At 31.9% G+C, this 13,509-nt stretch overlaps 1 protein-coding gene across 3 annotated transcripts in view; it reads right to left on the reverse strand.

The window, feature by feature from the left end:
* Positions 1-13,509, reverse strand: part of DIAPH3 (diaphanous related formin 3) — a 485,256-nt gene that overhangs the window by 306,018 nt on the left and 165,729 nt on the right. For all 3 annotated transcript variants that reach the window (NM_001374211.1, XM_054528709.2, XM_054528710.2), the window contains 5 exon segments: positions 1,805-1,869; positions 4,785-4,903; positions 8,909-9,025; positions 9,821-9,939; positions 10,225-10,335. In NM_001374211.1, coding sequence (NP_001361140.1) covers positions 1,805-1,869; positions 4,785-4,903; positions 8,909-9,025; positions 9,821-9,939; positions 10,225-10,335 — 531 coding nt within the window.

The following is a 13,509-nucleotide window of genomic DNA, read 5'->3' on the forward strand; positions in this document are numbered from 1 at the left end:
CCTGCCTAAAGCGAAGTATTTACATGTGTCCTTATACAGCTATCAGAACAAAGTTTTTGCTGATATATACAAAATGATATGGCAATAGAAATATTTTATGGAGCAAATAGTATTTTCTGAATATACCTAACACATATAATTTCTGACTAAAAGGAGACAACTAACCTTGAACAAGGTCTTTTTTCTATTTATATATTTAAAACCTATAATTTTTAAAATTCTGTTTAAAAATCTGTTGAGAAACTTTAACTCCATTCATGTTTAACTCCATTCATATATACTATATACCTAAAAATGATAACAAAATCAAATTTATACTATCTGGGATGTATCCAAATCAAGTACTTGAAAGTCTACTACTACTCTCCTATAAAGAGTTAAAGTGCTTATCCAGCTTAGAATACAATGTTGGCTGGGTGAAGGGTCACCCCACAACATGAACATCTATCCACTGTAACACTATGAGACTAATAAATTTAAATGATCCATTAATTTGTTTCCCCCACTAAACTAAGTCACTTCAGAGCAACAACAATATTATATTCACAACTGTAATCCTAACCTGCAGCTGAAGGCCTGGGAAATAACAAACTCTCATTTAGCGTTTGGTAAAGTCAGAATCTTAAGGCCTCTTAGGACATTTATAATGTTTTTCATAAGTTACTCTTAACTTACGAAAGAGTGCCTATAATTTGTAAGTTATGTTTTATCTTCAAAGTTATAGAAATGTGCAACTGCCTCAAGATACATTTAGTATCTGCTACATCAAAAACCTATACTCCTTGGCATGATGCCTAACACACAGGAAATATTCACTTAGTAAATGTTTGCTGTGGGTTCATCGTGGTGGCAACAGTAGTAAGAATTATCGTCACTCCTTCAATGTGAAAAACCACCTGAATAATTCAAATCAGATTGACTATTTAAAATGCAAAGAATTGGAATAACAAATTAAAAGTCTAATAGGTACTTGCTAAGCCAGAGATAAAAGGACAAAACAATACCTTAATTTTATGCCTCCTGTTCCATTATTGGAACGCTGAGCATGTGGAAGTTATTTATATCCTACTGCTCAAGGTCATTGCCAACGTCTGATTTTTCGAAACTCAAAAAAAAATTGCAATCTCAGGCATAAATGGGTTAAAGAAAAGTAAGGAATTGGCTGGATGGTTAGAAATACTACTGAGTTGAAACAAAACTGGTAAAATCCGATAGCTATGACCTATGAAAATGGCAATTTTATAAAGTTCTACTTAATATAATGAAGCAACTTTCATCAAAACTAAAAACAAGTTAACTTTTCTCTTAAAATTTTTATATATGATCTCATTCTTAAGGGCTTAATAATATGATTTCTTGAGAATTACCACAATCTTAAAATTTTGATTACATACATTTTGCTCCATTATCCACTCATTCAAAAAGGATCTTTTTAGTTCTTACAAAAGGCCAGGAATTGTTCCTGGTGCAGGGATAGTGAATAAAACAAACAAAATGCCTCAAAGTTTACTGTTAGGGTGAAATAGATAAGTCATTCACAGATAAATACATAAACTATGTAGCATGTCAGATGATGATAAATACATTCAAAGAAAAATAAGAACAGAAGAATAGGGAAGGTCAAAGTTGGGAGTGGGGAGTTAAGATTTTTTAGATACAATAGTCCTCCTTGGTGGAGGGCATCTATGCACACACCTGAAGCAGATAAAGAAGAAAGAAGGAATAACAAGCAAATTCCCTGAGGCAGAAGCATGCCTGCAGTGGTTCCCCACAGAATACTATAAAGTTAGTCAAAACTACTTACTTTCTTGTAAAGTTCTGATGCTTTCTCTTCAAACTCTTCTAGTTTTGCTTGATCTACGCAAATGTCTAAAATTGCAATGACAGGAAATTTTTAATGTGAAAGTTCTTAAACTCATTACGACTTCAAAAGTTTAGAAAGAAAAAATATCATAGAAAATAATTAAATACTGATACTACCAGTAATAAACAAAATGGAAAAAATATTATAACGTTGGAATGAAAAAGGCTTTTCTAAGCATGATACCAGAAAACAGAAAACACAGGAAAAGCCTAACTCAATAACAATTTTAAACTTCTAGCAGGCAAAAGGAGACGTTCAATTGTAATAACACTCAAATGTTTCTATCACCAACTCGTACATATTTTAAAGAAAAAAGATGCTGTCTAAACAAGCTTAAAAAAAAAACAGCCAACAGTAATAAACAGAAAATTAGAAAAATTGATACTAAAAAATCACCAAAACAGATGAATAAATGTTTATTATTCCCTAACAATATGAAAATTAGCAATATGAATGTGAAGATTAAATGACTGATAATGCCAAGTGTTGGAGCTGACATGAGGAAACCAATAGTGAAAGCTAAGAACTTTGCTGATGAAAAACTAGGCAATATGTACTAAAATTGTAAATATGGATTTTCTTTTAACCTACCAATGCCATTTCTGAGACTTGGCCATAAGGCCTGAAAACTCATTAAAATATTTTTTGATGTTAGACAAAATTAAAAAAAACTGAAAATAACTTAAATGCCCATCAATAATGAACTGCTTAAATAAGTTATGATATATATACACGATAGAATACAATGTAGAAGTAATTCATATGGATTTCCCATAATACATGTTATCCCTTCTTTTTTATTAAATGAAAGCAATACATGAACAAGGTTTATAAAAATGTATTACAGAAGAATTTATAATAAAAAGTAAGTCAACAAAGTTACTGCATCCAAATCTTAATCACACTTCCTAAATGCAACCTCTTATTACCATTTCTATACTAGATTATTTTGGTGGTTAGTTTCTTAACTCTAAATAAAATGTACATAACTATTATTTCTTGATTTATCTATTTAAGACATTATAGATAACTTTCTATTATAAAAGATTAAGGCAGTGTTTGTTCTCTAATCCTAATTTTTGATATTCTATTTACTAAACTGGATTGCTCCGGAGCATGAAATATTTACTTTTGATTCCCATTACATTAACAATAACTTAAAATTCTTGCCACAGTATGTCAAATTATCTGTGCCTTATGCTTTCCAATACTTTTTCTCCCCTATTGCCCAACTTTGGTTCTTCTCTCACCTATTCATAGAAATACAATGACATTCTCTTCTGTATTTAAACCTTTTGTATCTATTTATGAGTTTATTCTAAATATTTAAAAATCAGTAAATACAATTAATTTTATTAAAACTACATAAGCATGCATCACTTATACAGCCAAATGGTGTTCAAATATTTTATTTCCTTCTCAAGAGCTCAGTGAAAAAAAACCTCTCAGCTGCCATTCCTAAATGACCCAGTGGAATACATTTTTTCAGATACTATTCAAAATCATTCCACATTTTAGTTTGCTGCATATTTACAGCACCATTTTCTTAATTTCTGCTTCCTCTTCCCACTCCCTCCACCCCAGGAACTTCTAATTGCTTATCTCTTATAGAGAGAAACAAGCATTTTCATTAATATTATCTAGTTCTTCACTAATTATATTTCATTCTTCTCCCAGGACTCAGATAATATATGAAAAGAAACACAACCCTGCACAGATACATAGCCGAAAATGAGAGGTGTATTTTAATAGCCTTTCCAAATCATTGTGGGTAATCTTCTTTGATGTTATATCGAAATCTGACAAATGGTGACTTCTTAAACAGTAGTTACAATGTGGAATCACATATCATATCAATTAACTTGTACTCTGTTACCCTTAAATCTCTTGATAAATGTTGCACTTTTAATAGATCTTTTGCCTATGCAGAATTTGTAATATCAGGCACTGGTCATATGGAAAGAATGGTGTGCTGAGTCATGCAAATGTTCCGAATGTTAACATGTCTTTATACAATATCACAATGAATAATCAGATAGGTTAATAACACCAGTGACATCAGGAAATAATTTTAGTATTGAGAACCTGTCAGCCTAAAAGCAGCAGATACAAGTTTTCCAAAATTCAAATTTCCACTTAAAAACTCAAATTTTCTCATTGGCAGCATATTTATCGGCCATTTCCTTTGAAGTTATAGGCTCATTTTATTTCATTTTTAAGAAAGCAAGTGCCTGACGAAAACTTTAATAAAAACTCAAATGTTACAACACTAAATAATAATGCTTTATCTTTAAAAAAAAAAAAAAACTCTCAAGTTATAGAAGCCATTGTCTGTATGAGTCATTCCAAGTTTAAAAAAAAAAAAAAAAAGGCTTCGGGGGGACATGCAATTCTGCTTGCAACTCAATTACACAAATATTTTCTTACTGAACTCTTTTAATAGATCTTTTGCCTATGGAGAATTTGTAACATCAGGCACTGGTCATATGCAGCAGAAGTACTGTATGTATAAATCCCATTTGTTAACACAGAATATTAAAACAATGTGTACACAAGGGTCAGGCTTTAATAAAGTTAACATTTTTAGGACCTTATCAAAGGCATTCTTAAGTAAAAAATGGCAGTTTTTGTTGTTTTATTGACAGTAAAGATGATAATGAGTACTCCCACAGTTTAGTGCCACTGCCTTGATTCATAACAAACTGCCAAATGGTGAGTTTTACTCACCATTGTTCTGCACCACCAGTGCAAAATGCCAACCCAATAAAAAAGGCAAATAATGTTTTTGTGCTATTATGAAAACAGTTTTAACAATTAGGGCCCTCAGGAGTCCAGAGACACAACCCGAGAACCAATACCCTAGAGCTCATTCATAGAATAAGAGACAATAAGATATTTCATTTAAATAATAAATACTCACCTACAAACTGGGTTAAATCTAAATCGAGTCTTTTTCGATATGTGAAGTCTGGATCCATTCCATCTCTATGCAATACAATCTGGGATACACACTCATCAATTAATTTGAAGTACTGTTGCCTAAAACCAAAGAAAAGAGTAAATGTACAATCGATCATTACTGTAACTTTACATCAAAACAAAACTTTTTTGCTAAGATTGATTTCAAGTTCAACAATTTATTAGTAATATAATTTCAACAGTTGACACGACAGATTTATATGGGAGTGAGAGTAAATACAATTGTCATCACTTTGCTTTTAATGAATTCAAAACATCATTTTTATAGTCTTTTAGGAAATACAGTATCCCTTAATTTTCTTACAAAAGTCAAAACCTTGAATTAAGTAAATTAGCTGAAAGTGAAGTGATAAATGCTTAAAATTTGTGCTCAGAGGTCATCAACTTTCCACTGTACCACACTGAAATAGCAACCATTAATTCACTTCATTAATACAACCAAAATAAACAAAAATCTTTTCTAAAAAGTTTTATGGGAGTATGTGGTATACTGTTTTCCAAGTGTTTGTGAAATCAAATTTAAAACTGGTACTGTAAGTTATATACAATATCAAATTTATACTTCTTACTCAAAAGGAAATAGAAAAATTCAGTATAATAATATTTGTCCAAAAATCAAAGTTTAACTAAAACCTCCAAGTAGATTTCATGTTGTCATTATAGGTAAGTCTAGTACATCTACACTGGTCATAAGCGAAACATCCCTTAAGATTTAATAAATGTAAAACAGATAAAAGATTTTATAAGCAAAACCAAACTAAAGTGATAAACAGGTTGGGTACTATTCTAATGAAGCACAGTCCTCCATCTCAAATCATCCCCTAGAACTTCTTTCCTTAATGACTTTTAGCATACTTTTCCTCTCTAAATCCTCCTCATTACCTAAGTGTTGGTCCCTCAAGCCATTTAGACTTTCCTTTCCATAAACTATGACCCACTGCTCTTGACCTACTTACCTTACACCTAATAAACCATCTATTACGGTGAAGAAAAGCTACTACAACTTAACACTAGCAAAGATGACTAATGATCATTAACTGCCACAGAGTAAAAATGTTTAAGAAACGGTTCCTGGGTAGAAATCAAAAGTGTTATCTATGCTTGCCTCTATTTGTTCAAGTTCTTTCAAGACATTATCTCCCATCCCCAAATATTTCTGCCATAATAAGCACATTTACACGTGGTACATACATTTAAACACATTTATATCTATCACATTTAAAAATCTAGATGATGTATTTCTTTTCTACTCAACATTATTCTAATGTTTTTAAAATGAAAATGTTTTAAATTAACAATACATTTCATGTCATCTTTTTAAGAAATCATAATTTTAGTAAGTTTTTCCTCAACTCCACAATGTCCAATTATGAGTTCATCTATAATGTAGCTGAAATTTCATGCAAAAACTCATTGGGGAGGCAACACTATCAAAGAATAATACACAACATTTCTGGATTCCAGAAATGTAAATCTAGAAAATAAGCTCCATGAGCAATATTGGTGAGGTAGTAAATGTGTCTGAGAAATATGTGAATAACTTAATTAAGGGATGAACATTAAGTTGTCATTAATGATAAAATGCTATTTTTGTTGGAGGAGTTTTTGAAATCTTCACTTTTCTCTGTGGTATTGTTAACAAATATCAGAAATTATCTCCCATGCGCATTTAACTAGCATGGTATTTTACACATGGTAAGCCTTAATTATTTGGTGCAAAATTGAATTTGATCTTCTCCACCCAATTATCTTGCTGTATTTCAGCCCCCTCACTTTTTCCTGGGGAAAAGGGGCTGCCTTTGACATATATTCTCCAATCAAATTCCATTTCTGTCAAACTTTCTTTTGTCCCAAAAGTGGAAATGAAAAAAGATTATAATTTTTCCATCCACCAATTCTTTCAAATGAGAACATTTAACATTCTGCAATGGAACAATCTACTGTTTGTAGAAAGAAAAAGAAAAATTATGTGTGTTCATATCAAAAGTAGTTTACAGAGCTCATTAAACAAAAAATGTTACAGGTTATCTCAGATTGCTGAAAAGGTAAAATAGAGGTCCTTCTGAGGTAGATGAAATCAAAAAATGAAGGTAAAAACCAAAAAAACAACACTCATAGATGTGTACACCAACAAGAGTAAGTTTTACTGTATGTAAATAAATAAAATTTAAAAAAATAAATGCATGACAAAAATATATGTAAATTATCACAATTTTGACACAATCTTGGAATAAAAGCATATTTAAGAAATATTATTTTTTAAGAAATATTTTTTAAGAAATATTTAAGAATTTTTTTTAAGAAAATTTTTTTTAAGAAATAGTAACAACAACAATAATAAATAGGAGAGTTTGGAAACATGAGGAAAAAATTGATGGAGTTGTCTTGAGTCTAGCAGTCACAGGAAGAACACTGCCTTTGTGGCAACCATATCTGGAACCAAGATACCTGGGGTTTAAAGAGCCAAAGAAGGAATTAACATAGATGAACATCAAATGTAAAAGTTCATACTCAAAAGATGGCCAAATATCTAAATTTCTATGCCTTAATGTCATTTTGGTAATGCTACAATTTAATCTTTCTCCAAGATTCTTGATGTAACTCAAATGATAGAATCACCTGAACATAACCCAAAACAGTTGTGTTTTTTAATCTGTTTCGAAGCTAGATACAACCACATGCCCTCTTGGGGCACAGACGAAGGGATCAAAGTCACAAGTATGATAAAACCCCTGCGGGACTACAGGCATGTTCAAACCATTGAAAACAAAGAACTGTCTTAAATTCTTGGGTACTCAAACAGCATCAAACATCCAGAAGACGACAGGACTGACCACACACAAATCAGAAAATGTATGGAGTTTACTTTAGAGTAAGTAGAAGTTCAATTTCATTTTTAAGTAAACTTGGAGTAGAAATATAGTATCATAAACAGCATGGTACAAATGATACTTTAAAATCTAAATTAGCAATTTTTAATCTAGCATTTATAATACAAATATTTAAACTGGTTTATTTTTAATAAAATATCAGAAAGAAGCAAATTTAAAAAATCAGTTACTAAACTCATATTTTAGAATATCAGTGGGATTCCTGGCTACACAGAGAGTAATTTTGATGCATGTCCTATCCTCATCCTGAAAAACCTAAAGTTTTAACATTTTGGGTCTCCTCCTTGCTCATTAGGTACATCAAAAAATCACTGAGTCATACCCTCTGATGTTACCCCGAGGACACAGCCTGAATGAAGCTTGTCTAAAAAACTCTTCTACTTGAAATTAAGTAGAAAAGAAAAAAATACCCAAAGTATGAGAGAATGAAATTTCAACAAACCTAAATTGGTGGCAACAAAATGATTTTATATTCAAAGAGCTCAGCTTCCACCATAAAACAGTAATAGAAATGGAAAGTAGATATAGAGAACATTCACTAAGCATACACCATATGCCAAGGGTTTGGCTAGAACTTTTACCCATGTTCCCATATTTCACCTGCCTAACAACCCAGTGAGTTAGGCACTAATCTCCATATTTAGTCACATTATAACGTAGATGAGGTTAAAAGAAAGATAAATAATTTGTTAAACTCGATGGCTAGGATATAATCAATCTTTAAAAGCCATTTGTCTGGCTTTTTGATATATTAGCAACATTAAACGCAACTGTATTATTAAGGCTTGCCAGCTACTTAAACACTAATAAAAGCAATGTTTAGTGCCCTTCATGTAACTTATAAGAAGAAACTTATCAACATCATTCCTACTGCCTAAGAAATAACCAGAAAATATTATCTGTCACATGATAAACTAGTAATTTGTTGCTAGTTTGCATTTTTATTCAGATGAAAGGTTGTAACCAGGAATCCACAGGAGCTTAAAAAGTAATAGTAATATCATTTTACCATCATCTACCTAAATATATGCCCAGAGGAAACAACACATTCTATGAATCAGTGTTATGACAAAAATAAAAATCATTTGCTTGTCGAAGGCAAATACGATGTGAATTTCACAATTAATAGATTTTTATTAATGAAAGAAAACATTAGAATATAACTTCCTCTTACCTTATAAAATAATCATTTCGAATCAGCAAAAGATGCTGAAGAATAGAAATAAAATATCCCTCTGCTCTAGTTTCTTTAACTGTGCTCCACACCATGTTGTAAACATCACATGCTTCAGTGAGTTGATTAAGGAATATATGGATTTATTTATACTCTACACCAAACAACTATAATAATATGACAGAATTTGTTCTATAAGGTTTTGGAACTCTAATACAGGCATCTTATATATTCAACATAAAATACAGATATTTAGGATTGAGGGTAGTGGAAAAACTCTGGAAATGGTGACTTAACCTGACATTTCCTGACTTCCCTTCTACAATCATCTCCAACTAATCTGTCTCCCCTAAGCACAGATGCTGGTGGGAACAAAGGTAGTAGGGAAGCTGGCTATGAATACTGTGTTGAATTCTAAAGGTTGCCTGACCAACAGAGCTGGTGGTCAGGTTAATTATCTATCACGAAGAAGCCCCAGGTAAGGATAGGAACCTGTTGGGTCTCATGAGGAGCACAGACATCTGCAGACCCACAGATTAACATGCGACCCATGAGCATGCACCCAAGATGCAGGGAAAAGAGCAGCCAGTGACTAAGTCTGCCCTATTCCTAATGCTAAAAAGCCCTGAGTAGAAGGAAAAGTGTCAAATATAAAAAGAAAACAAAACAGATTGCACACATACATGTAAGAAGCCAATCTACAGAATCCATTTGTTAGTTGCAGCATACGCTTACATATATGTGTATTCAAAAAAAACACACAAATTAATAAAATAATAACATTCTTCTGATGCATGAAGGTTTGATTTCATGTTGTTTACACAGAAATGAGCTAAATATTTGTGGCTGAGTATTTTGGATTTAGCAATAATTTTATATACGATTTGACTAGACTTCAGAACAAAGGGATATTCAAGTTCAGCTCTAATATCTTCAAGGCGATGGGATAACTCAAACAAATCTTCTTCTTTATGCTCATCAAAGACTTTAAGTTGGATATCCAGGCCATCATTCTTAATGCATTTTAAATTCTAGAGATATGAAATAGAAATTATGATGAATGATTTTGTTTTTAATTATGCAAAAGAATAAAAAAATATAAACAATAAACCAACCATTCAACTTGATTTATAGCATTCAAACATTTAAAGTGTTAAATAACACCCAAATCTTATCATCTATATTTCAAAAATAGATTTTTTAACTCAAGCCTTTTCCCACAGATAAATTATTCTTCAAGGTAATTTATCTAAATTTCCCCCTACTCAAGTACTCTTTTAATTTAAATATTAATAAGGAGACTGCAGGGCACTTACTGGCAATATCTCTTTCAATCCACAACGCATAAATTCATTTCTGATGTGAAGCCTGAAGTCCAAATCATCAGGAGATGTAACCAGGGCATTGATGAGCTGCATACAAGCTACCTACAAGAGATCAAACAGTGAGACAGACTGGGTTTCCAACATTAAAGAAAGAGTAACAAACGTAAACTTCAAGGTTTTGTTCCAGTATTATTAAATATCTTTCCTATTAAAACAATTTGTAAGCAAAATATTTTAGTCAGTTATAAACTACAGAAGAAATAAAGTTTCAGTGGCGTTTTTTATTTCTCATTTATTTGAGGTGAAAGGAAGATGGAAAAATATTAGCCATTACTACTGCTCCATGAAAAAATAGAAAAAAAAAAAAAAAACACTTGTAACCAAAAGCTAAGTTCCTGTCCAATAATATCACTCTACACACATACAACAGAAATTGAACATATCCTAGTTGAAAATGATAAACATCTACTGGATAGATAACACTTACCTAAAATAGGATAATAAAACAATTTTCCATTCATCAAGAGAGACTCAAAGTCCCAAAGACTTCAAGGTCAACAAGGGTCTTAACTCTAGTTAACAAGGTTATAAATAAACACTGTATAATTAATTTCTAGAAGTTAATTTATCAGGCAATGGTTCTCATACTTTGGCAAAAATTCAAAATTACCCTATATTTTAACCAGAAATAAATAACAGAGCTCACAAAATCCTTTAATATATAGCTTAAATGATAAAAATTTTTAAATCACAAAATTTTTCAGCTTATGTTTAACACTTCAACTTTCAACTTCTCCACTTTTTTTATCCCTGGCTAAAATAAATCTTTCATCCTCCAAAATCCATAAAATGGAAACAAAAGACAGTCTTTCTAGAGAAGCATTCTTTGTTGTTGTTGATAATACTATTTTTCTAAAGTCTACACTCTATCCAAGTCTAGCAAGAACCACTGGACTACTGATCAATATGTTTAACCTCATGCTGTTCCCTAAATTGTCTTTTCTCCATCCCTTAAGGCAAGGTTTATATGAATTTAAAATGCTGTTTTGGAGTAAGACACCAACAGGAGTCTCAATTCCTGCTGTTTGAAATATATAGTAATTGTTATATTTGATATCTAAGCATTAAAATCTGACCAGCATGCCTCTACTGTCGAAACTTAAGGTTGTTTAAAGTGGGAATGGGAAATATGTCAGAAGAGAGAGGAAGAAGAAAAACATACTAAAAAAAAAAAAACTTAACAGAATCTACCTTTCCAGTACATGTTCATTCAGCTGTAACCAGTTCATGTCAAAAAGTCAAGTTTAAAATGTTTTCCTTCCACTCCCTTGCCAGTCATTACCCAGGACCCATGAATGTTTTTTTCAGCAATGCCATATAATTTTCAAAGATCTCAAAGAGCAAATAAATAATGTTTCTCTACATTCAGAGAAACTAAATCAAACTCAGTCACCTGGCTTCCAGAAAAACACAAATTACAGACAACTCACAGAAAGTAGCAAAAACAAGGAACACAAAAACTAGCAGCAAATATTACCTAAATGGAAAATACATATATGTAGACAACAGTAGCATGAAATTGAGAAATAAGGGAAAGGATAATCCAAATTATTTCCGGGAACTAGTCAAAAAGGTGATTCTCCATAGAAGAAAAAAATAGGAAATTAAATTGAAATAATGAATTCAAGTTAAATTTATAAAATTGCTTCCCAATTCTAATCATAATTTGCCATTAGCATGGCTTATAATCTATTTAATTTAAATCATGCAAACATGTCTGTGAATATACATAGGTATGCACTAAAATGTATTGTTTCTTTATGGATAAATAATTCTATAATCAAGGTAAAGACCAAGGAGTTCCTTCCAGGTTTTATACACAATGAGATACATACCTGTGGTATCACACAATTTCACAATAATTTAGCATACCAGCAGAAGGGAGTGTCAATCAGCATTTATGCCACATCAATCAATGCCTAGAGATATCGAGAAACGTTAAAAAACTACAAAGGTTAAAAGGATATTTTGCCTGTACAATGAAGATATATCAGTAAAATGATAAAAATATACTATATACTGTAAGAAATATGTTTGGTAAATAATGGGAATATGGAGATGCTAAATGAGAACTAGGACAGCTGAATAAAGTACTGACTCAAGGATTAATAAAATGGCCCGATGAAGAAGTGAAGAAGGAAGATCTAAGCCAAGGAATTAACATGTTCAAAGACATGGAGCCTTTAAATTACAAGTAATTCAAGTTTTATGAGTGGTTTGTCAAGGTAGAAAGGGGAGTAACGGGAAGAAGTCAAGAAATGAGGCTGAACAAGGAGACAGGAGACAGGGCATAGCCTTGTGTGTCAAGTCACAAAATTCAGATTCAACCAGAAATAGTGAAAATCATAAGGAATTTTATGCAATGGGGGCACAATAACAGAGGCAATAGATTCAAGTTCAGAAGCTATTGTAGAAGTAAATTTTTGAGCAAGGAGGAAGGTTTGAACATTTGAAATATGAAGAAAAACTGATAGAATGAGGTAGAAGAAAAGCATTTACAAGAGGCCTCCCACTTTTGTTATTTAACTAGATAGAAAGTGGTACCATTAGCAGACACACAAAATGTAAGAAGAGCAACAGGTTTTAGAAAATAGGATAAATCCTACTTTCAAAATTCTGATTGAGATGTATATTAGAATCATTCATTCATTAGAAAAATAATTACTGAGTACCTACAACTTCTGTCAACTGGAGATATTCATACTCAAAAAATGAGAAACAAAAGTGAGATGTTTGTCATAAGGAAGTAATCTCTGTGCTCTAGCTGATGTTCCAAAAATGTAGCATATGATCTCTCTTAATTTGCATGTTACAGAAATCGTTGTGATACATTACAAAACCAACCTCCCTCTGCTCTAATAAGGGTAAGAAAATAAGGAACTTCCATCTTCTTGAGAGCATCTAGTTAACTAAAGGTTCCATCTTAGGGCATCAGAAGCAGTTTACCCTGATATTGGCTCACATACTTCATTCCTTCAAAGCCTATTTATTGATGCCTACTATACACCAGGCACTGTTCTTGGTGCTAGACATACAGCTGTGAAAAAAGATGGAAATTTCTTTGAGAGAAAGATGAGTCAAGACTGACTCCAAGGTTTTGGGCCTGAGCAACTTAAAGGATGAAATTGTAATTTATTGAAACAGAAATGACCATGGGGGAAACAGGCTTGGGAAGAGAAAGGTTATCAGTTTTGGAGATGATAAGTTGGAAATGCC

Source organism: Pongo abelii, chromosome 14 (genome assembly GCF_028885655.2).
Source record: "Pongo abelii isolate AG06213 chromosome 14, NHGRI_mPonAbe1-v2.0_pri, whole genome shotgun sequence".
Classification (NCBI taxonomy): domain Eukaryota; kingdom Metazoa; phylum Chordata; class Mammalia; order Primates; family Hominidae; genus Pongo; species Pongo abelii.